The sequence below is a fragment of the Ranitomeya variabilis genome, chromosome 1 (genome assembly GCF_051348905.1).
Source record: "Ranitomeya variabilis isolate aRanVar5 chromosome 1, aRanVar5.hap1, whole genome shotgun sequence".
Classification (NCBI taxonomy): domain Eukaryota; kingdom Metazoa; phylum Chordata; class Amphibia; order Anura; family Dendrobatidae; genus Ranitomeya; species Ranitomeya variabilis.
The window spans coordinates 874,369,417-874,394,966 of NC_135232.1; the positions used below are offsets into that span (position 1 = coordinate 874,369,417).

General features: G+C 42.7%; 1 protein-coding gene across 1 annotated transcript in view; it reads left to right on the forward strand.

Moving 5' to 3' along the window:
• LOC143788213 (alcohol dehydrogenase 1-like) overlaps positions 1-25,550 on the forward strand; it is a 152,812-nt gene that overhangs the window by 117,989 nt on the left and 9,273 nt on the right. Inside the window, exons 5-8 of the mRNA XM_077277692.1 lie at positions 4,595-4,814; positions 12,215-12,475; positions 12,553-12,688; positions 15,007-15,145. Coding sequence (XP_077133807.1) covers positions 4,595-4,814; positions 12,215-12,475; positions 12,553-12,688; positions 15,007-15,145 — 756 coding nt within the window. The remainder of the gene's footprint in view (positions 1-4,594; positions 4,815-12,214; positions 12,476-12,552; positions 12,689-15,006; positions 15,146-25,550) is intronic.

Sequence of the window (25,550 nt, forward strand, 5' to 3'; positions counted from 1 at the left end):
GTGCAAGCACCTCCAGACTGGACTTGGGCCGAACAACAACACCGGTTACAAGAGACTCAAAGTCACTGGGTGCGAGGCTCCAGACGCAGAGGGATTCCAGGAAAATAACACAGCAGACACAGTTCAGACAGGGTCAGGTACAGGACATGTACAGGATCAAGGATTCAGGCCTGGATATACGGCCTCCAGGACAGGCAACAGAACAGGACATAACAGGAATCAAGGCAAGGACTTTGGTACCAAAACATAGACAGGAGAGGTGAGGAACACAAAACACATATAGCAAAGTTCAGGAGCTTTGTGAGTAGCTCGGTCCTCGCCCATAGGGCAGGGGAACTATATAAAGGAGCTGCCCCTCAGCAATTGGCTGGGGACAGCATTTCAAGTACTCACATTAACCCTGATAAATGCAGGGGAGGTGTGGCCGCGCATGCCCTTAGCACAAACAGAAACCATTACAGGACAATCAGTGCAGGAACTGAGGCTCAAGGCACCTGGCAGCAACTGCACGCCAAACACGTTGAAAGTCATGCACCAGCTGCAAATGACCTCACAACTCGTGGACAGCTTCCACAGTGGCAACCAGGGGCCGCACATGCGGATGGTCATGCAGCAGAGCAAAGACCTAACCACCCATGCTATGCAGCAGAGCAGGGAATTAAGCAGAAGTCCATACAGGTAACAGCCAACAGTATACCAGCTCAATTAGGAAGAAAGGAGCAAAGGGTTAAAGCAAAGACATGCATTGTCACACCAAAAACCAGATACAGACAGAACGGCGTGACACTCTTCTTCTGTTACCACCATCTCCTTCTGCAGGCTTTTCAAGGTCTGCTCTAGCATATAGATGACCAGAATAGTGATGCTGATGCTTCGTAAGCCCTAAACATCTTACTAGCCAAAACTGTGCAGAAGGGTACAGAGTTCCTTAATCTGTGCCCACTCTGTAAACGTGATAAGCGTGACATCCATACTGTGTTGGCACAGGCTATATGACATGACATACTGTGTCAGGGCTCGTTGCTGCTGCAACAGTCACTGCAACATGTGCAGAGTGGAATTCCACCATATCAGCACATCGCATATCAACCTGTTAACTGGCATGGACAAAGACCTCTGTATCGATGTAAGTCGATGACCTGAGGGGTGCGAATGGCAGAAATGAGCACACAGCTTACGTGCTTTCTGTAGCAGCTCACCCGGGCCAGGATAGTGGCAGATAAAACACTGTACCACCAGGTTGAGGATGTGAGTCATGCAAGGCACTTGTGTGAGTTTGCCTCGCAGTAGTGCCATCACCTGGTTCGCAACGTTATTGGACATGGCATTCCCTGGATGCAGGTTCAGTGGAGGCAGCCATTTTTCAAACTTAACCTGGAGAGCTGTCCATAACTCTTCAGCTGTATGACTGCAATCTCCAAGGTATATAAATTTTAATGCTGCCTGATTGCAGTGGAGCCCTTGCTGTGCAGTACGGAGGAGGTGGGGATTCGCTCTGCACTGTTGGAGCACATGCCTCATTAAGGTAGAGGTTGAGGGAGCAGGTGGAGGCCCTAGAGGAGATAAAGGAATAGGAGGCAGAAGCAGTGGAGGAAGTGTTAAAAGTAGAGGTTTGCCCTGCAAGCCTTGGGGATACCAAGACTTATGGAGCAGTGTCTGCCCCCACAGCCACAAGAGTCACCCAGTGCTCAGTCAGCGAGAGGTAATGCCCGTGACCATGCTTACTCGTCCAAGTGTCTGTGGTGAAATGCCCCCTGGCAGGCAGAGATTTATTCAAGGAATGGGTGATGTTGTCTGCTACATGCTGGAGTAGCAGAGGCACAGCTGTCTTAGAAAAGTAATAGCCACTGGGCAATTGGTACTGGGGGACTGTGACTGCCATCAGCTTTTGGAACCCGTCTGTATCTACCAGGCAGAACGGCAGCATTTCTGTGGACAACAGATTGAAGATGGTGGAGTGTGATGGGACACTCGTTATTAAATGGACTGCAGCGGACAGGGAGTATTATATGTTGGTTTATTATTTTTGATTGCTTGCAGGAGACACGAAATAAGGGGTTAGGTGCTTGGTGAGTATATATATTATATGTAATTATGTAAATATTTTTACTTTTTTTTACAATTGAACAGAGTCACCGGATGATAGGAATACTCTCCCATCATGGGCTCATGCTGTCAGTGTTATATGTGACAGCAGACATAGCCAGATGGGAGTAGTAGTCCCATCAGATGATGCCTAGGTTCACACAAACATACACACAGACACCTGCAGACAGACACACACAAACACCCGCAGACAGACGCAGACACTCGCAGACAGACACACACAATCACCTGCAGACAGACACGCACACCCACAGACAGACGCAGACAGACACGCACATATTCTCCGCTCACACATATACTCCGCCCACACACTTATACTCTGCCCACATGCTCTTCCTCCTTCTGACATAATTTCCTTTCTGCAGCATTTTTGGCATGCAAATCTACAGCAAATCAGCAAACCTTTTTCCACCTTCTGTTTGGCTGCGGATTTGACTGACTCAATGTAAGTCAATGGGTGCAGAAATGCTGCAGATTCGCAAAAAATGACATGTTGCGGAAAATAAAACGCTGCGAATCAGGACCAAATTTTCCACAGCATGTGCACACCAATTCTGGATTCTCATTGATTAACATTGCTTGAGCAATCCTTTGTGGATTTGGTGCAATTCTGCGCAGAAAAAATGCTGCGGATCCCCAACAAATCTGCAAAATCCGCAACAAATGGACTTAGCCCTAAAGTGTCAAAATGGCGCTAAAATAAGATGTCCGCTCTTTATATGGAGAGGGACAAGTGATTTCAGCAGCCAGTGATGCAAGCCGTTGTGTCAGGACATTGTGGATATTTTGTGAGAAGAGGAAGATTTCTATATCTAGTTCTGTATAGCGTATGAAAATTTATCTTTTTGTGTCTGCAAAAAAATGAAAAAAAGTAAAGATACAAATTATAAATACATTATATGATTTTAACAATGTTTCACTCTATTATAGTTAATGTTTTGATAGCTGTCACAGATAATTCATACCTAGTCTAAACATTTAGACCCTTTTCTAACCTCTATACATATGCAATATTAAAAAAATAAGAGGGTTACTCACTAGTGTTGAGCATTCCTATACCGCAAGTATCAAGTATCGGCCGATATTTGCGGTATGAGAATTCCGATACCGAGTTCCGATATTTTTGCGATATCGGGAATCGGGATCGGGATGCATATTCATGTGTAAAATAAAGAATAAAAATAAAAAATAGGGATATACTCGCCCTCGGACGCGCCCTGGTTGTAACCGCTGCAACCGGCAGCCTCCGTTCCTAAGAATGAACGAGTGAAGGACCTGCGATGACGTCGCGGTCTTGTGATTGGTCGCGTAACCACTCACGTGACCGCTCACGTGACCGCGACATCATCGAAGGTCCTTCACTTGCTCATTCTTAGGAACGGAGGCTGCCGGTTGCAGCGGTTACAACCAGGGCGCGTCCGAGGGTGAGTATATCCCTATTTTTTATTTTTATTCTTTATTTTACACATGAATATGGATCCCAGGGCCTGAAGGAAAGTTTCCTCTCCTTCAGACCCTGGGAACCATCCAGGATCACTTCCGATATTTGTGTCCCATTGACTTGTATTGGTATCGGATATCGGTATCGGCGATATCGGATATTTTTTCGGATATCGGCCGATACAATCCGATACCGATACTTTCAAATATCGGAAGGTATCGCTCAACACTATTACTCACATCTTTGGAAATTATTAGCTACCCATATTATTGACGACAACTTGATGATTGCTGTGAGTTCAACCTCTGGGGCCATTCCGATTCTGAGAATGGGGCTCTGAAATGCTCAATCAGAATGCAGTGTTGGCTATGCATGTGTGCCACCACTCCATTTATGTCTATGAGACTACTAGACAAGTACATCAGCTATCTCCAGCAGTCCTATAAAAATGAATTGATTGAGCACTGCTTTATTCTAGTGGCTCAATTCAAAGCAAGGTATTTGTGATTGTCAGAGGTGCCTGCAGTCAGTCTCCTAGTGATATGCATATTATAGCTTAGTCTATAGTTAGGGGCTCAATTACTAAAATGGAAATACCAATTTTAAAAATAAGCTGCCACTTGCCAACACAATTTTTTTTTACCTAGTCTAAATGCTGCTGTTCCCATAAATTTGTTGTTCATTTTTGCTCCTGTGCCTGTTTATGGCATATGCTGCATTTTTATTTTGAACCTTCTATTTAATTCTTGCCTTGTTAGCCAAGAAGGTGTGATCCATAGCTCTTCTCTTGCCCACTTGGCTAACAAGACTAAACTTACATAAATGGCACCAAAAGGAAAAGGATGCCATCTCTCAAGAAAGTAGAGTTACAGGAGCAAAAATAAATAATAAAAAAGCAATAGAAACTGATTCAGTGGAACAGCTGGTAATTGCATATTAATGGCAAGTGACCAATACTCTTCAAACTATGGTTTTCAACAATGTGTTGTACAATGTAATCTTAAGCTGTAGTTTTAATGCATTTTATTTTGTTTCTATTTTAATCAGCTTTGGACAATTGTATGGCAACGTATTGGAGAGCCCCATCAGATTTACCTGCAAAGGGATAGATATTCATAACTTCTTGGGTACTAGCACCTTCACGGAATACACTGTAGTGGATGATATTTCTGTCGCTAAAATACACAAGGATGCTCCACTGGGAAAAGTCTGTTTGATTGGCTGTGGATTTTCTACTGGATATGGCTCAGCTATAAATACTGCAAAAGTAAGAACAGAGAACCTGATTAAAAATTCTATACATCATTTAGAAAGTGATCAACCGCCAAATTAATTAACGTATTAACAATTCATGCAGGATATTTATGAATGAATAGTCAAGTTAAGATGAATCCAATAAAATAGTATTGGCCAATGAATTATTAGGCTTTCCTGAAAAGTGCTGTGGCTCTAGATTAATGGTCCCAGCCAGTGAAGTAGAATGTAAGAGATAGTGACAACAGTTAGCCATGGAGCTATCAATAAAAACAAAGGGAGAAGTAAGGTGAGGGCTTACAGAGATCGGGACAATTCACTGACAGCTTGTAACCTCATTTGTCTAACTGATAGAGCATCGTTTTGTAATTATGGTAGACATCACACCACACTCATAAAGAATTTTGTTTGAAAATGTAGTAGAGGAGGACGATATCATGTTAAATGGGCAGCACTGCGGTAAATGAGAAGCCTTTTGCAGAATTTCTTTGCCTTTTTTTCAGAGAATATGAATGATAGCACCAAACTTTTTTCTCCACTAATAGTTAGTGGTTGGGTTAAGCCATTTTGTTGTCAAACTACTGTGTTTTCTCTTCTTAAATCATAATGACAACCAAAAACATCCAAATGACCCTGATCAAAAGATTACATAGCCCATTTTGTAATAACGTGTATTGCCCCCTCTATCATCAATGACAACTTGAAGTCTTTTGTGGTAGTTGTGGATGAGATTCTTTATTTTCTCATATGATAAAGCTGCCCACTCTTCTTGGCAAAAAGCCTCCAGTTCCTGTAAATTCTTGGGCTGTCTAGCATGAACTGCATGCTTGAGATCTCCCCAGAGTGGCTCAATGATATTCAGGTCAGGAGATGGAGATGGCCACTCCAGAACCTTCACATTGTTCTACTGTAGCCAATGACAGATCGACTTGGCCATGTGTTTTGGATCGTCATATTGGAATGTCCAAGTATGTCCCTTGTGCAGCTTCCGGGCTGATGATTGCAAATTTGCCTCCAGTATTTGCTGATAACATGCTGCATTCATTTTTCCTTCAACTTTGACCAAGTTTCTTGTGCCTTTGTAGCTCACACATTCCCAAAACATCAGAGATCCACCTCCGTGCTTTACAGTAGGAATGGTGTTCCATTCATCATAGACCTTGTTGACCTCTCTCCAAATGTACCGTTTATGGCTGTGGCCAAAAAGTTAAATTTTGGTCTCATCACTCCAAATTACCTTGCTCCAGAAGTTTTGAGGCTTGTCTCTGTAATGTTTTGCATATTGTAGGCGAGATACTTTGTGGCATTTGCACAGTAATGGCTTTCTTCTGGCGACTCGACCATGCAGTCCATTTTTCTTCAAGTTCCTCCTTATTGTGCATCTTGAAACAGCTACACCGCTAGTTTTCAGAGAGTCCAGTATTTCAGCTGTTGTTATTTGTGGATTTTTCTTTGCATCCCAGACAATTTTCCTGGCAGTTGTGGATGACATTTTTGTTGGTCTGCCTGATCTTGGTTTTGTTTTTTTCAGAGCCCCTGATTTTCCATTTGTTAATCACAGTTTTAATGCTGCTGACTGGCATTATCAATTCCTTGGATATCTTTTTGTATCCCTTTCCTGTTTTATACAGTTCAACTCTCTTTTCCCGTAGATCCATTGACAATTCTTTTGCTTTCCCCATGACTCACAATCCAGAAACATCAGTGGCTGGATGAAAGATGCAAGTGTCTGGATCCCAGAAACTCACTCTGCTTTTATGCACACACACTGATTATAAGCAAACAGGTCACAGGTGAGGATGTTACCTTTAGTAGCCATTTAAACCCATTTGTGTCAACTTCTGTGCATGTTATTGGGCCAAAATCACTAGGGTATGTAAACTTTTGATCAGGGTTATGTGGATGTTTTAGGTTGTCATTATGATTTAAAAAGAGAAAACACAGTAGTGTGACAATAAATGGCTTCACCCAACCACTAACCATGAGTGGAGAAAAAGTTTTGGTGTTATCATTCATATTCTCTGAAAAAAAGGCCAAGAAAGCTAAAATTCTGCCCGGGTATGTAAACTTTTGAGCACAACTGTAGTTCTTTATTGTTCCAATGCAGTTGGTGCTGAACCGATGCCCTTATCAGCATAAAAAAAAATAAAAAATAATGTTTGCAAATGTGTTGCATGCCTCTATTAGGCATTGTAATTCATTAGTGATAACGGCAATGACACACTCCTTTAAAAGCACTGGTCAACATGATTTTTTTTCGCAAGAACATGTAATGGCAATTCTAATAGGATTTCACATACTGAATTAAAATTTGTTGATAGATTTTTTCATCAGGCACAATTTTTTTACAATGTATTTTTCATTTTTAATTTTAACGGTTTTTAAGGTTTTTATGATTTGCCATCGATTGATTTAACTAAATTCTTTAGAGTTCTAATCATTATGAGATCAGAGGAAAGACATCTTCTTTGATTTTGTGACTGTAACTGACAACTCTGACTTTGACCTTACCAACAATGAAGAGGAAGCATACAGCAATGTAAGAAGTAATCCTACATTCGAAGCAAGGTTGTTCAACAGAACCTAACTTCTTATGTCAAGAAAACCTGAATGACGTTATCCATGATTTTGACTTGTCTAAACAACAATCAGAGCTTCTAGGTCCAGGTTCAAAGAATGGAATCTACTCCTTGAAAACTTGAGACTATGCAGATGTCGTAGCTGAAAAAGTGATTTGAAAAACTATTTCTCCGAAGAAGGCGCAGTTTTTTCTAATAGTGTTTGTTCTGGAGGCCTGTGCTCATCATAATAGAGGGAGATGAGTGGTGATTGTTTCTAGATTCATCAAGTTAGTTTGAAGGCCGTTCTTTTGCATAATGGTAATGACCTCACATCAATACCTGTTGCACATTCTTCTGTTATGAAAGAGACATAAGAAAGTATGAAACTGCTCTTAGAAAAAATACAGTATAAAAAATATAACTGAAATGTATGTGGAGACTTGAAGGTGATTTCTTTATTGCTTGGATTACAACTTGGGTTTACTAAATTCTGCTGTTTCTTATGTGAATGGGATAGTAGGGATAGGAAGTCTCCACATTATTTGAAAATAATGGCCTAAATGTGAATCTCTTGTTCCTGGCCAAAAAAGAAATAGTCAAATGGTCCTTTAGTGAATCCTGAAAAAAAATAGTTACGTCTACTGCATATTCAACTTGGATTGATGAAACAATTTGTAAGAGCGCTTGATAAAATGTCTTCTATATTTCCACATTTGAAATCTAAATTTCCCTAAATTATTGAAGCATAACTGAAAGAAGTCATTTTTATAGGGCGATAAATAAGTTTAGTGATGGATGATGAATAATTTCAGGAACTGTTAAATCCATTGCAAAAAGTAGCCTGACTGTCCTTCCAGAATATCTCCTCTTCTTTTCTTGGAAATCATAAAGCAGAAAACTACAGTGATATAGTGAGTGATCTTGTGAGTTCGTACCAAGCTATAGGATGCAACATGTCCTGAAAACTTCATTTGTTGAACTGCCACCTGGACTTCTTCCCAGAAAATCATCATCATCAAACATTTTCTAGGTGAACTTTATTTCATAAAATGTTGACTACATAAGTATTATTATTTTTCATAGTTCCATAAAATGTGAAGTGTGTCACAAAAAAACTTGCCTAATGGAAAAAATCTGAAAGGATACAGGACAAAAAATTGAATTCTGGTTAATTTTGTTTTTGTGAAAGAAATTTTTTTTTACTGACCAATGCAACATTTTTAGCTTTATTTAGCATGTCAGAATTAAAACAGTAAAAGAAAAGATAGTTGTCAGTTCAAAGTGGTACCTTTTTCACATTTAAATATTTGAGATGATTTTTTAACTCCTTCCCGACATACCCCGTACATGTACAGCGCATGTGCATGTCGGGTCTCCCCCTTTGATGTGGGCTCCGGTGCCGAGCCCACATCTTTTTTGCCACATGTCAGCTGTCCAAATCATGTGACATGTGCCTCTAACAGCCGTGGGTGGAATCAAAATCCACCCATGTCTGTTATCTTGTTAATGCCATTGTCAATCTGTGACAGTGGCATTTAACACGATCGTGCAGGAAGCACATCACTAATCCCACCCATCGGGGCCTGTGTCACATGACCCCGGGTTTCCGATGGGTTGGCATGACAACCAGGGGTCTCTAGCAGGACTCTGTGGCTGTCATAGTCGGATTGCTATGACTGCAATTCAGCAGTTGGCGCTAATAGCAAGTGAGCATTTCTGAAGCCCTGTTCTGCGTATCACAACTTCAAGTGATCGGATGATACCATAGAGACTATAGAAGCAAGTGAAAAGTAGAAAAAAGTTTTTTAAAATATAAAAAAAAAAAAAAAGTTTAAATTACATCACGTCTTCCCCATTCAAAATAAAATAATTAAAAATAAATAAAAAATATACACATATGTGTTATCGCCGCATTCAGAATCGCCCAGCATAACAATACAAAAAGTAAAAACGCCAGAATTATGTTTTTTTGGTTGCAGCAACATTGCATTAAAATGTAATACTGGACGATCAAAAGATCGTATCTACACCAAAATGGTATCAATAAAAATGTCAGGTTACCGCACAAAAAATAAGCCCAAATCTAGCCCCAGATCATGAAAAATTGATATGCTACGGGTCTCAAAAGATGATGCAATTTTTTTTTAAACAAATTTTGTATTTTTTTTCAGCACTTAAATAAAAAAGAACCTATGCATATTTGTAAACTACAAACTTATAAAGACCTGGAGAATCATAATGGCAGTGTTAGCATTTGGTGAACATGGTAAAAAAAAAAAAAAAACAGTTGTGGAATTGCACTTTTTTTGCAATTTCTCCACACTTGGATTTTTTTCCCCCTATTTTCCTGTACACTTGTCATGATCCATGTTTGGATTCGTGGCAGCTCTGGTTTCCCTCTGTTTTATATATAGCTTTTTCTTTTCAGGACCAGCAGAGGTTAATATCAGTTTCCCCCCTTCCTCACTGGCAATGAGCTGTAACTGCAGTGTGGATAGGTCAGCTGATGTGGGTGATGACCACTCCCACCTTCCTTTAAATGGTCACCTGATGCATCAGCTGACTGTCGGTGATAGAGCAATCTACAGTGACCAAGCCTGGATGAAGGAGCTAGCTGGTTGCTGTGTTGTATCAGCTGGTTTTGTGAGCTCGTGGTCCTGGTGCCTTTATTCTGCTGTGTGGTGTGCTGCAGCAGAGGAAGTTGAAGCTAAGTTGTGTTTTTACCCTGTTCCTTTCGTGTTTGTCACTGTCCCCCGTGTGGTATTATCTGAAGTGGCGAGGCTAGCGCCCCTGGCCGGCCAGGGCACTAGCCAGGGCATTATTAGCTGACAGCAAGGGATGACGTTCCTGATGGCAGTGGGGAAGGACCCACTTAGGGTGTTAGGGGAGTGCAGTGACAAGCTCAGGTTTGAGCTCAGGTGGTGACCATCCCCCATTCCTCTATCTGTAGGGCCTTTCTCTCCCCATTTCCATCTCATTGTGTGTTGTGCTGTCCGCTGACCGAACCCCCGTTGGGTTGTGTCACATCGTAACAACACTATATGGTAAAACCAATGGTGTTGCTCAAACGTACAACCCGTCCTGCAAAAAAATAAGTCTTCACATGGCCATATTGATGGAAAAATAAAATAGTTATGGCTCTGGGAAGAAGGGGAGCAAAAAACAGAAAACCAAAAAATGAAAATGGCTTGTGGTGTAAAGGAGTTAATATAAGATAAAAACATCATGAGTAATCACGAAATACAGCTTTTAAATGATCATTTTAAATGAGTACGAGAATCTCATTAGCTCAAAACTGAAAATAAAGATGAAACAACAACCACAAGACAGATTTTATCAACCCAGGTATAATTTTAATCAGTATAACAGCGCCAACCTGACACTGTCTGTAGTTTACTGAGCACAATCCTTCTGACAGGTTCCCTTTAAGTGTGATACATTACTTGTAGAGTCTATATTATTGTAACGTCGGCATGCCTGCATGGTTCATCCCCCTCCTTTCAGCAAGAACATGCTGACATCCTTGACCACACAGCTGCGATGTGTGTGCTCAAAATGTATATATGAAGTGCTGTGCATGGGATCATAATATATAGAGGGGCTCATACTGTATATAGGAGAGATGTATGGTGGCTCTTGCTCTTTAGGACACTGTATAGGAGACTGTATGTGAACTCATACTATATGTAGGTGGGCTGTGTGTGGGCTGATACGGTATATAGGGGAATGTCAGCATATTACTCTTCAGTAACAAGTGATACTAATATAAAATAATGAATATATTAATATTGAGCAGAACTAATTTCAGCCTATTGGTTCGGCCGTCCCTAACAGTCATGGTCACTCATGTGGCTCCGGCTCCTGGGAAAAATTAATTGCCCATCCCTGGTAATGAATAAATATGTAAAGAATGTACAGGGTGGGCCATTTTATGGATACACCTAAATAAATTGGGAATGGTTGGTGATATCAACTTCCTGTTTGTGGCACATTAGTATATGGGGGGGAACTTTTCAAGATGGGTGGTGACCATGGCGGACATTTTGAAGTCGGCCATTTTGGATCCAACTAAATTTTTTTCACTGGGAAAACTTATTGAGAATTTCTTAAGAAAAACAATGGTGTGCTTGGTTTTAACATAACTTTATTCTTTCATGAGTTATTTACAAGTTTATGACCTCTTATAAAATGTGTTCAAAGTGCTGTCCATTGTGTTGGATTGTCAATGCATAGCAACACTGCAGAAGAAGTGCTAGCACAGGCTTCCAGTATCTGTTGTTTCAGATGCTGTACATCTCGTAACTTCACAGCATAGACAATTGCCTTCAGATGACCCCAAAGATAAAAGTCTAAGGGAGTCAGATCGGGAGACCTTGGTGGCCATTCAACTGGCCCACAACGACCAATCCACTTTCCAGGAAACTGTTCATGTAGGAATGCTCGGACCTGACACCCATAATGTGGTGGTGCACCATCTTGGGTGTCAGGTCCAAGCATTCCTGCATGAACAGTTTCCTGGAAAGTGGATTGGTCATCGTCGTGGTTTTGGAGTGTGTTCTAACCTCGAGGGCCGCACAGATTCACATGGTGGGCCAGATTCGGCTAGTGGGCCTTGACTTTGACACCTATGACTTAAAGCACTTATAGCATTGCTAGTGGCTTCTGTAAGCATGCCCTGGAACTTAACTGACAGCTCGCTCAGCTTGCATTAACCCTGTATCTGCAGATAAATATCATTTGGAAACTTGACAGGTAAGATAAGTGTTCAGTGGATATGCTTTTAATTTACAAGTTGGGAATTGAGATTTAATACAATAGAAATGCTAAATCAATAACGTTTTAATTATTACAGGTTAAACCTGGCTCTACCTGTGCCGTATTTGGTTTGGGAGGAGTCGGCTTGTCAGTGATTATTGGATGTAAAGTGGCAAGAGCTTCCAAAATTATTGGAGTTGATTTGAACAGTGAGAAATTTGCAAAAGCCTTACTGTGCGGAGCCACTGAATGTATCAACCCCAAAGATTATGACCGCCCTATCCATGAAGTGTTGGCAGAGAAGACTGATGATGGAGTTGATTATGCCTTTGAGGTCGTTGGAAATACTGGAGTCATGGTTAGTAAATGAACTATTATGAGGAGCTCATACTTTCTGCACTATAGTATATCTTTAATTCTCATTCATTTGTTTAGGAATCTGCTCTGTCTTCTTCTCACTTTGGTTGTGGAACCACCGTAATTATTGGAGCAGCTCCTACAAATGCCAAGATGACATTGGATCCAACATTGTTTCTCACTGGTCGAACCCTAAAAGGATCATCATTTGGGGGTATGCTAGCACCACGTCAGATCTCTGCTCTAACATGAAGGGATGCTGGCGTGTCTCTTCATTCATCCATGCTGCAGAAAGTTTTTCCCTTGCTCGGCAAGCTTCCAGCTGGTCTTCTAGCCGTGTCCTTAAAGGGAACCTGTCACCACGTTTTTGGAAGATGGGATAAAAATAGCGTTAAATAGGGGCAGAGGTGGGCGTTACATTAGTGTGTGTGTTATGCGTTTATTACCCACCTAAGTTGCCGAAATAACTTTGCAAAGTCTCCGTTTTCGCCTGTCAATCAGGCTGGTCAGGTCGCATGGGCGTTGTCTTCCCCCAGATTTGGCGTAGTTTTCCGTTGGTGGCGTAGTGGTGTGCGCATGCCCAAAGTCCGGAATCCTCTTCCAGGGGATTTAAAATAGCGCGGTGTTCGTTATTGCATTGGTGATCGGTGGGCGCGGCCATCTTCCTTTGGCCGCGCGTGCGCAGAAGCGGCGCTCTGCTGGCCGCGGCTTCAGGAAAATGGCCGCCGCGATATCCATCTGCGCACGCGCGGCATCCCGCGGCCATTTTCCTGAAGCCGCGGCCAGCAGAGCGCCGCTTCTGCGCACGCGCGGCCAAAGAAAGATGGCCGCGCCCACCGATCACCAATGCAATAACGAACACCGCGCTATTTTAAATCCCCTGGAAGAGGATTCCGGACTTTGGGCATGCGCACACCACTACGCCACCAACGGAAAACTACGCCAAATCTGGGTGAAGACACCACGCCCATGTGACCTGACCAGCCTGATTGACAGGCGAAAACGGAGACTTTGCAAAGTTATTTCGGCAACTTAGGTGGGTAATAAACGCATAACACACACACTAATGTAACGCCCACCTCTGCCCCTATTTAACGCTATTTTTATCCCATCTTCCAAAAACGTGGTGACAGGTTCCCTTTAATGGGCCAGCGTGAGCACTTGAAATTTCCTCCCCAGCCAATAGCTATGAGACATTATGTAGATATTGCTTCCTCCCCACTGGGCAGGTGCCTGAGTAACCTTCCTGTTTCAGTCTAAGTTGTGTAAGGTCGCTTACCAGTACGAATCCTGTTTGCTATACTCTAGTGCAAATCCTGCTTGCTTCACTCTGATGCAAATCCTGCCTGCTGCACTTTGACGCAAATCAATAAACTATGTAGGATAGATCCTGTGATGTAAATCTATATCACAGCCTCCAAATATCACAAGTCTTTGATAATAATGGTCCTCTCACACTACTCCTGCATCTGCTATCATTAAATGCCAGTGTTTGAGTTTAAGTGTCATGGCATTATGGATATAACCTACATATCAAACAAACACATTTGGGGATATCTACGGTATGACAGCTAGCATAATGGCAAAATGGAGAAGTGGATCTAAACCAATGAGGGCACTGCTTCTACAAGTCTTAAAATAAATAATGTTGGAAGTTGGCTATTTGCTATGCAAACTTTTCCTTGGCAATAGTTTTTAATAATGTGTCCCCATTGAATAGGACTACCAATTTCCATCAGAAGACTTCCCTATTTAACTTCCCTATTTAAAATCTATTACTTACATCTTTAGTTCTATTTTCATGGGTTAAATTGCAAAAACAATTACATTTTATTGATATTCCCTATGTGTACTAAAAACTTGACTTCTATATAGCTTTAATTTAGGGCTATTGAAAAATTTCTTCTGAAGGTCCCAGTCTTATGTTGCCAATGACTAACAAAAGAGAGTCTTTCTTAAACAAGCTATCTTAGCGCATTATTCTCAAAAAAGGCACGTGAATAGCTCTGCATCTCACTTCTCAATTATGCAGAGGATTGCATGTGTGGCCTCCACTTCATTCATTGACTATTGGACTGCCAGGAAAAGCCGAGTGCTGAACTTGTCAATCTCACAGACAATAAATTGGAGCAGAGGCCACACGTGAAATTCTCTGCTATATTCAGAACTGAGTTTCAGAGCCCAATTCTTGGGGTACCAGAGCCCCAATCTCGGGATTCCTGGGGTGGTCAGCAGGTTGTCTTCTTTCATAAAGATAGGTGATAATTTGCTTCTTTCAGAATAACCCTTTACAAAAGCCTTATATAGAGTGTCTCAAAGCCAACTGATGGTGTAGAAAAGAAAAAAGCATGCATCGACCAATATTGGAAAATGTTTCCACTACCATAGTACACATAATAGCAAAGTAGCATAATATTTCTATAGCACATAGCATAACATTTTTTTTAAAACAATGGTACAAAATAACAGTGGCAGGAAAAGGATTAGTAGTTTCAATAATGCATGAGACGCATCTGGCCTTTTTTCTTCTAGGTTGGAAAAGTAAAGAATATGTACCAAAACTTGTGGATGAATACATGAACAAGAAATTTAGTTTGGATACGCTTATAACACACAAATTACCTTTTGAGAAAATCAATGAAGGATTCCAACTTTTGCGCAATGGAGAAAGGTATGTATATATCCAAACTAGTGGGGATATTTATTTCAATAAATGGCAAATTAATAGGTTTACATTATAGTACACTCCTCAGCATTGGCAACAACAAGAAGGAAATGTTATGGAATTAGGTAAATTAGAGGATAGATAGACTTATTAACGATTTGCAAATTATAAAAAAAACTCTAATAACATTTTCAAAACATCTGTATATAATGAATATGAGCGCTACATGCCAAAGCACACCCACTTACTCGCCTTAGCATGCTAACAGTGAGGATATTAATGGTAGTAGAAATGGTTGGAGAAATATCGAGATACACTGCTTGTAGCACCCTTTGACGACCGATGGCGTCTCAGATATACTCAATGAGAGATAAATCAGAAGGACATACAGGCAATGGTAGCACATTGAAGCCATACAGGCTAGTCCCAGTAGTTCAAGCAATATGTGGCCTGGCATTTTCATGTTGAAAACGGCTCCTCAAAAATGTTGGAGCAATGGCCCATAACACTAGTGTCACTCACGTCCCAATCTATGTAATAAAGATCTGGTAGAGAACCTGGTTTTATATTACTGCACACTATTCCCCACACCATCCTCCTGGGAGAAGGACTGGTAAGATACCCTTCATGAAGGCCTCTTTATAGTTTTGCCCACATAGTATTGTCATATTCAAAGAATGGCACATTAGGCAATGAGCCAGATGTTCAAATGACCTCACACCATCACTCTCAAAGGTCATCATGGTGCAGAGCAAGACAGTAATGGAGGCTGAAATAGATGTCTATTCTCTTCAGCGATGAGCCCTGTTTTGTGTTGTATGCAATGATATCCAGAGATTGGTCTGTAGAACACTTTACCAACACTATGAAGGGGCCTTAACAAGGGAACATGACCGTGTCAGAGGATCTGTTTTATAAAAACGTTATTTCCATGCTGCATATTGTTCAGGCTTCTGTGAGCAGCCTGCATGGCCTAAATGTGTGGCCAAGGCCTGCAGATCTTTTGGATTTGTCTCCAATCAAGCACATCACATCTAGACATAATTGATCGGCAATTGCAAAGGGAGCTGCCAGCAGATCTTGATGATTTACAAGCCAATTGCATTCTGCGTGGCAGAACATTTCTCATATAGATATTAATCACCTCATTGATAAGGTGACTAAGTGTGTGTTTTTCTATATATCTTGCTTATACTTGATGCTGAATAAATCGAGATCATGAAAATTCCAAAGAAAACAAGAGGAGCGGAGCTCACCACCGGCAATTTCAGTAAAATGCACTTTATTTTTGTCATGGGATTGCAGACTAAGACATCAGTGAAATGAGGCTCATTTCACCGATGTCTCTATCTGCAACCCTGTAACTGAAATAAAGTGCATTTTACTGAAATTACTGGTGGTGAGCGCCGCTCCTCTTGTTTTCTTCTGAATTTTCATGATTATTTACAAGTATTAAAGGGACTCTGTCACCTGAATTTGGAGGGAACAATTTTCAGCCATAGGGGCGGGGTTTTCGGGTGTTTGATCCACCCTTTCCTTACCCGCTGGCTGCATGCTGGCTGCAATATTGGATTGAAGTTCATTCTCTGTCCTCCGTAGTACATGCCTGCACAAGGCAATCTTGCCTTACGCAGGCGTGTACTATGGAGGACAGAGAATGATCTTCAATCCAATATTGCAGCCAGCATGCAGCCAGCGGGTAATGAAAGGGTGAATCAAACACCCGAAAACCCCGCCCCTATGGCTGAAAATTGTTCCCTCCAAATTCAGGTGACAGAGTCCCTTTAAGTTGAGCACCACAAGACATGGCTATTATCTTGATATATTTTGTTTGATCCCATTTTTCCTTGGACCTTGTAACTGGATGTGGTCTTTGTGAATAAACCAAGATGTTTTGAAAATACTGTCTCCTTTTATTAATCAGTTACATACCAGTAACATGTTTATCCATCCTGTAAGTTCCATATTTCCATGACATTTTCTTCTTCGTGTGGAAATTTCATTGTTGAGAAGTATATGATGATCAGGCATAAAATCGCATGCTTTGAAATTAATACTGTGAATATGACTTTCAGTATCACATTTTTCAAATTAAAGACAAAGTACTGTTAAAGGAACTCTGAATAACATGCCATCTGTTAAAACAGAATGCAAAAATGTCTGAAACAGACTCAAAACATAACTGGTGTAGTTGATGAAAAAGGCTTCTGCCTGCTTCCCGACTTCAGAAACCTGAAGACTAGTCTGAAACGTATTTGCATCTTGAAAAAGAAATGCAAAATTATGTTTCTTTGTTAGCTAAGCAGGATATTTATATATGAACTAGATGGTGGCCCGATTCTAACGCATCGGGTATTCTAGAATATGTATGCGTAGTGTGTAGCACAGCCCACGCAGTACATTGCGCAGACCACACAGTACATTGCGCAGGCCACGTTGTACATTGCACAGCCCACATAGTATATTGCGCAGCCCACGTTGTATGTTGCGCAGCCCACGTTGTATATTGCGCAGCCCACGTTGTATATTGCGCAGCCCACGTAGTATATTGCGCAGCCCACGTAGTATATTGCACAGGCCACGTAGTATATTTCGCAGCCCACGTAGTATATTGCGCAGCCCACGTTGTACATTGCGCAGCCCACGTAGTATATTGCGCAGCCCATGTTGTATATTGTGCAGCCCACGTAGTATATTGCACAGACCACGTTGTACAGTCACGTAGTATATTGCCCAGCCCACGTAGTATATTGCCCAGCCCACGGAGTATATAGCACAGCCCATGTAGTATATTGCCCAGCCCATGTAGTATATTGCCCAGCCACGTAGTATATTGCACAGCCCATGTAGCATATTGCCCAGCCCATGCAGTATATAGCAATGTGGGCATCATATCCCTGTTAAAAAAAGAAATAAAATAAAAAATAGTTATATACTCACCTTCCGGCGAAGCGGTTACCGACGCTGCTAGTGCACTCCGGTCCCAAGAGTGCATTGCGGTCTTGCGAGATGATGACGTAGCGGTCTCGCGAGACCGCTACGTCATCATCTCGCGAGATCGCAGCATGGAGCGGTCACCGGAGCGTCGTGAGCGGGAAAGGCCTGTTGTCGATCAGGGGGCCGACGGACGGTGAGTATATAACGATTTTTTTTTTTTAATTATTTTTAACATTAGATCATTTTACTATTCATGCCACATAGGCAGCATGAATAGTAAAAAGTTGGTCACACAGGGTTAATAGCAGCGGTAACAGACTGCATTACCCCGCTGCATAACACGGTCCGTTAGCGCTGCTATTAACCCTGTGTGAGGGCTGACTGGAAGGGAGTACGGAGCGGGCACTGACTGTGGGGAGGAAGGAGCAACCATTTTTCCGCCGGACTGTGGCCGTCGCTGATTGGTCGTGGCTGTTTTGCCACGACCAATCAGCGACTTGGATTCCATGACAAACAGAGGCCACGATCAATGAATATCCGTGACAGACAGACAGAAGGACAGACAGAAGGACGGAAGTGACCCTTAGACAATTATATAGTAGATGTACACATTCAGGTTCCCTTTAGATATGTCCGATATATATACAGCATATATATATATATATATATATATATATATATATATATATATATATATTTATTTATATATATATATAGTAGCGTTTCACCCGCTACGGGTCTTGGGGACACTCGCTTAGGTGCGACGAGTGACACTCAGGAGACACGTTTCCTTAAACGTTTACAGGTTTATTGCTCCATAAACCACATTGCAACAGGAACAGCAGGTAAACAGTCTTACGTCAGACAGGTTAATCCTCAATGTCCATAGTAGAGCTCCGCTCTCTCAGGTCTGTGGGCACACAGACTGTGTTATGTCCAGCACGTAGGCTCTCCAGCCTAAATGGTCTCTGTGTGTTGTCCAGGACGCCTGTCACCACTTGGAACCGTCCAACACACAGGCCACTCTGCAGTGTCCAGCCAGGACACATGGAAGTGTGTCCACCCTGACACACACCCACACACTTACTCCATGTGCTACACACACCTCCTTACATAGGTGTAACCACACCCAGGTACCTGTCACATGGCTAGTCAGGTGAGCGTGACATCACCACAGGTCCTCACACACAAAACCATCTTACGTGTTCAGACACGCCTCTTTGGGAGGGTTTGTAGGTGACTGAACCCACCCATCTCTCCAATCACCTGGAAGCCTTCCCAACGTAAACAAATCCCTCAGCAGTAGATCTGCTTGAGCAAAACATACCCAGGCTTCCATTACAGGGCCACCCACCTCTGCGATACATACCATCCATTAATCACGTGACCAGTTGCTATGCCACATATTCCCCCCTCTACCTAAAGCCGTGGGGCTTGGCACTTTCTATTACCCGACCAGAGATCCTACTCTGTCGTCCCTGACAGTCAAACCATCTGTCAAAGTCAGGGCCTGTTACTGAACCCTTTCGTCGGCATTCGTCAATCATTTCCGTCACACCCTTTGATAAAGACGACCCCTTGTCATCTCATCTCAGTCGGATTTGGGCAACATGGTCAATCTGGCGTCGCAATCACCTTGCACCCATACAACCTGTCTGGACTAACTCTTTGTCAACACATCAGCTACTGGGTCATCCATTTTGTACGCACATATCTCAGGTGCATGTCAGTCAGGGTAGCTACCCTCTTAGCTGTGACATCAGTTGTGGACAGCATCACTAACTGATTAGTTTCTGGGGACCAATTCACCTTACATGCCCCCCACAGCCTTCTTGAACTCTTCATGCATAGACTCCCTGGCACAGGCCTCTCTCTGGTCTTCAGGTATGTCCATCATACATTTGAACAAGGAACTCTCCTTCTCTTCAGCTGTCATTTAACACCCATCTTGTTCAGCTTTCAGAGCCAACTTCCTCTGAACATCACCAGCTTCCAGACGTTTGGCCAGGATAGACACCTGCCGCTCCACCTTCTCCCAGGCTGCTTTATACATTGACTGGCTTTCTTTCAGGTGACCTCTGAGCTCCGCCACCTCTTTTTCTAAGGCACTCACACGACACTCAGCAGCCTGTTTCCGAAGCTCCTCTTGCTTCAAACGGGTATCCACAGCCTCTTGGACCATGCTTAGCTCGCTCCCTCTATCCTCTGGATTGGCTGAGCTTTCATCACGCGAGGTGGTACCTACTTCAGGCCCCACTCCTTTGGTGGCCTCCTCCAGCTCTTCACAATGTGCAACTGGTACCACTTCTTCGCATCCCTTATGTCTCCGGTGACGGGAGGACTTTTCCTTCTGGTGGGGCTCTTCTTTACTGTACTCCCTTACTTCCTCTGAGTCACAGTCACCAGCATAGTCTGTGTCATACCCCACAGTATGGCGAACCCCAAAGTCACACTCTTTCCGGGAGTCAGCTCCACACATTCTATCCATCACACCACTAACAGTCATATTGTGTCACACATCAGGTGATGTCATGTCCGTAATTTGGGACCGTCCACCATCTTCCTTGCTCACGTCTAACTTAGGACTGTCAACTATAGGGAGTGCATTCTCTGCATTAACTTTCACACACAATAATTCATTTGCCCGGGACAACAGTCCGACTGAATCACGCTTTTGGGATGCTCTGCCCCCTTTTGGGAAACCACCATCCCGCGGGACTCCACCCCCTTTTGGGCAACTACCACCTTTTGGGTTACCGCCCCCCTTTTGGGACTCCGCCCCTGTTTTTCGGAAACCACCATTCGGCGGAACTCCACCCCTTTTTGGGCAACTACTACCTTTTGGGTTACTGCCCCCCTTTTGGGACTCCACCCCCTTCTTTTTTGGAAGCCACCATTTTTAGGGACACCCCTTGTGGACTCCCCCATGGCACTCACAAGCCCAAACAGCTCCACAGTATATATCTCTTTAGGTCGGCACTGGCCCTTTAAGAGTCTGCACGACCTAGTCCAGCAATGCCCCTTTTTTTTCTTTTTCTTTTTCTCTTTGCTGCAACCACGCTGCACGGCTCAACCGCAGACTTCGTGGACCCGCCGATCCACAGCAAGCTGCTTGTCACCTTCGTGGACCCGCTGATCCACAGCAAACTTCGTAACCCCGCTGAGTTACCGCCAGACGCCTTCAGTCTTCGTGGCCCCGCCGAGCCACAGCAAGTTGATCAGAGAAGAAAAAAGAAATACATGGACTCGCCGGTCCACAGCAAGCACCTGCACACGTGCTTTATAGAAAAAACACAGTCTCTCACTGACCCCGGTCAGAATAACACAGACTCCGGTCTGTTACACACCCGGCTTTACAGCCCAAACACAATTTCTCACTGATCCCGACCAGCATAATACACGGTTTTCAGACCATTACCCGTTGGCAACTTTTACGGGTTCCTGGACACCCCTCGGCCTCAGAGGTGCCCAGACGCAATGTCTCTCTTTTCCTTCCACTCTGACCCCGGTCAGTACACCATGGATCTCCATCCATTACCTGTCATTGCCACAAAGGTTCCCGGATCCCTCTTCTCCTCAGAGGTATCCCATAAACAGCAGTTCTCACTGACCCCGGTCAGTATTTACTCATGGATGTCAAGACCGTCCACTCCTCTGGCTCAGACCAGCCAGCGCTGCAACCTGTGTTCCTTGGATCATTGCCCGCATCTGAAACACCAATTGTAGCGTTTCACCCGCTACGGGACTTGGGGACACTCGCTTAGGTGCGACGGGTGACACTCAGGAGACACGTTTCCTTAAAAGTTCACAGGTTTATTGCTCCATAAACCACATTGCAACAGGAACAACAGGTAAACAGTCTTACGTCAGACAGGTTAATCCTCAATGTCCATAGTAGAGCTCCGCTCTCTCAGGTCTGTAGGCACACAGACTGTGTTATGTCCAGCACGTAGGCTCTCCAGCCTAAATGGTCTGTGTTGTCCAGGGCATCTGTCCCCACTTGGAACCGTCCAACACACAGGCCACTCTGCAGTGTCCAGCCAGGACACATGGAAGTGTGTCCACCCTGACACACACCCACACACTCACTCCATGTGCTACACACACATCCTTAAATAGGTGTAACCACACCCAGGTACCTGTCACATGGCTAGTCAGGTGAGCGTGACATCACCACAGGTCCTCACACACAAAACCATCTTACGTGTTCAGACACGCCTCTTTGGGAGGGTTTGTAGGTAACTGAACCCACTCATCTCTCCAATCACTTGGAAGCCTTCCCAACGTAAACAAATCCCTCAGCAGTAGATCTGCTTGAGCAAAACATACCCAGGCTTCCATCACAGGGCCACCCACCTCTGCAATACATACCGTCCATTAATCACATGGCCAGTCGCTATGCCACCATATATATATATATATATATATATATATATATATATATATATATATATATATATATATATATATCACATCATATAAACACATTGTATAAATCACATTGTATAACATTGTATAAATCACATTGTATAAATTATATAAATATAATATATAATATAATATATAACTTAATTATATAAATATAATATTGCAGTGAGAATTAAGTATTTGATCTCCTACCACCCATTAAGCATTCTTGCTCCTACAGACCAGTTAGACGCCCCTAATCAACTCGTTACCTGCATTAAAGACAGCTGTCTTACATAGTCACCTTATAAAAAAAACTCCTGTCCACAGACTCAGTCAGACTCTAACCTCTACAACATTGGCAAGACCAAAGAGCTCTATAAGGATGTCGGATACGAGATCATAGACCTGCACAAAGCTGGAATATACACACACACAAAAGTATATGGATAATTGGAAAAAATCTATAAAATCCTCCTACTCCAGTACACAAATTATACATAACAAATCACTTATTGATATACTTTTTCCAAAGAATACCTACCAGGCTATCTCTGGAACAGTCCTCTCTGCCCTCTTCAGTAACTGTAAGCTTAAGGTGTAGTAGTCTGTATGGTACCGCTTGGCTCCTGATGTGATTGGGCCCCACAATTACAGTACTACAGAAGTAGTGTGGACCACTGATAGCTCAGTCCAACACTATTACGGCCTTTCATCTGTTTGTTTTAAATTGATCTAATATTTTTAGATTTTGTGACACCTAAATTGTTGGAATGGCAGCCACACAGAACTACAACCCCTTTCAGCATTGCACAACTATTATCAGCAACATTTTCATGGGGTTATTCCCGTCTCCGGCTTTCATTGCTGAGATGGGAATAGCTGCATGTATTGTAGGTGCCGGCCACCAGAGGAGGTTCTACAAAAACAGCTGAGAGTAGTACAACTACCGTAGAAATCTTCTTGCTTAAGTTTTGTAAGAAAATTGCTTATCTACAAAATGTACGCAAGAAGTTCTGGATGGGGACATTTTACCGGCATCCAGGACAACACCATTTGCATAGCTAGACTTCCGGGGCACACAGGTTACAGAGAAGAGCCGCGCATGCGCAGAGATGAGCTGTATGCTATGCCCACAGTTGGGCAAAGCATAATGCGCAGGCGCGACATTAGACTTCACTGCGCAGGTGCGAAACACTACGCAAATGCCGGGAAGAAATTACTTAGGGAAAAACAAGAGGTGGGGGAGAAACAGCGAATTCACAACGCCCATTTGACCAGACCGCCGTGATTGACAGGCGAAAATGGCGACTTTACTAAGGTATTTTGGCAGCAAAGGTGGGGAATCAGGGGACAATAAAGACACAGTTATAAAGCACAGCTCAGGCCCTATTTAAAGCTATTTTTTAGCTCATATTGAAAAAAACGGGATGACAGGTTCCCTTTAACGTCCAATGACAGACACAGTCCATCATGGCTGGGTGTCAGTTGTCCGTCATGCATTTTAAACTATCACTGCGTGTAGTACAGCTGTCTGGGAAGAGGTGCGGGGACCAATGGCATGGGTCAGTCTGACTGACCGATCACTGTATGATCATGCAGGAGATGCTGAAATGTCAGCACATCCTGCCGGATCAGTGCAGCTGTTAACCCCATAAATGCTGCGATCGAGCACGATCGCAACATGTAGGAGGGAGGCAGAGGGACGGGAGCTCCCTCTGCCTTCAGATCAACGTCTCTGCAACGTCAACGCGATGGCCGATCGTTGCCTTGGTGACCCTTGGTCGTCATGATGATCCCCGGGTCATCAAGCTACAGAAAACTTCTGAGACCATGCTCACAGCATGGTGTCAGAAGCTTTCAGTAAAGGTATAATTCACTGCAATGCTAGTGCATTGCAATGTATTAGACCTGCAATCAAAGTTAAAAAAAAAAAGTGAAAGTGCCATAAAGGGGCTAGGTAAAAAAAGGAAAAAAAAAAACATAATAATAATAATAATAATAAATGATAAAAATCCACTAATAAATACATATTTTTATATAAAAAAAATAAACAATTAAAAGTACAGATGTTTGATGAGAATCACTGAATACAACATCTTGTCCCAGAAAAAACAAGCCACAATATAGCTCCATCAACGGAAAAGTAAAAAAGCTATAGCTTTCAGAATAAAGCAATGCAAAAATATTTATTTTTTCTGTAAAAGTTTTTATTGTGTAAAAGCCCCAAAACATAAAAAAAGTCATGTGCCTGAAAAAGGTACCAATAAAAAAGTCAGCTTGTCCCGCAAGAAACAAGCCCTCACAAGACTCTGTGGGCCGAAATATGGAAAAATTATAGCTCCCAAATATGGCGATGCAAAAACTTCTTGCAAAAAAAAGCGTTTTTTAGTGTGTGACAGAAGCCAAACATTAAAAAGATATAAATCTGGTATCCCTGTAATCGCACTGACCCAAAGAGTAAAGTCACATAATCGCTTATACCACACGAGGAACAGCGTAAAAAATAAAACCAATTCTTCACCTGCTGTGGATTTGTTCATTCTGCCTCACCTCTACAAGGAAGGACAATGCTAAACAGAGGCCAGACAAAGTCCAGAGTAACTCTGCTGCCTCATTATAGTGAATGGATCCATCAGGGGTTTCATCTGTCATGTAGCTTGGAGATTAAGATGGAAACCCCAAAGTATGTGCACAGCATAGAGCGCTGGATAAATGTTATCTTAAATGTTATGTAAAATGTTCCCAATAAAAACTTCAACTCAATCCCCCAAAAAGCAAGTCTCCACTTAGGTCCATCATCTGTTAGCAAAAATATGAGAGGCTTCCACGTTACTAGTAGCACAAAGGATCTGGAGAAGCAAAATGGCTCATTGCACCCAAAAAGAAATTCAGCGAATTCTGAGCTCCCAAATCCAAATGCCCCTCTTCCTTCTAAGCCCCAGTGTGCATAAGCCACCTTAAGGGTATGTGCACACGTTGCGGTTTTCTTGCAGAAATTTCCTGAAGAAAACCGGAAATTTTCTGCAAGAAATCCGCAATTTTTTTTTTGCGTTTTTTCTTCATT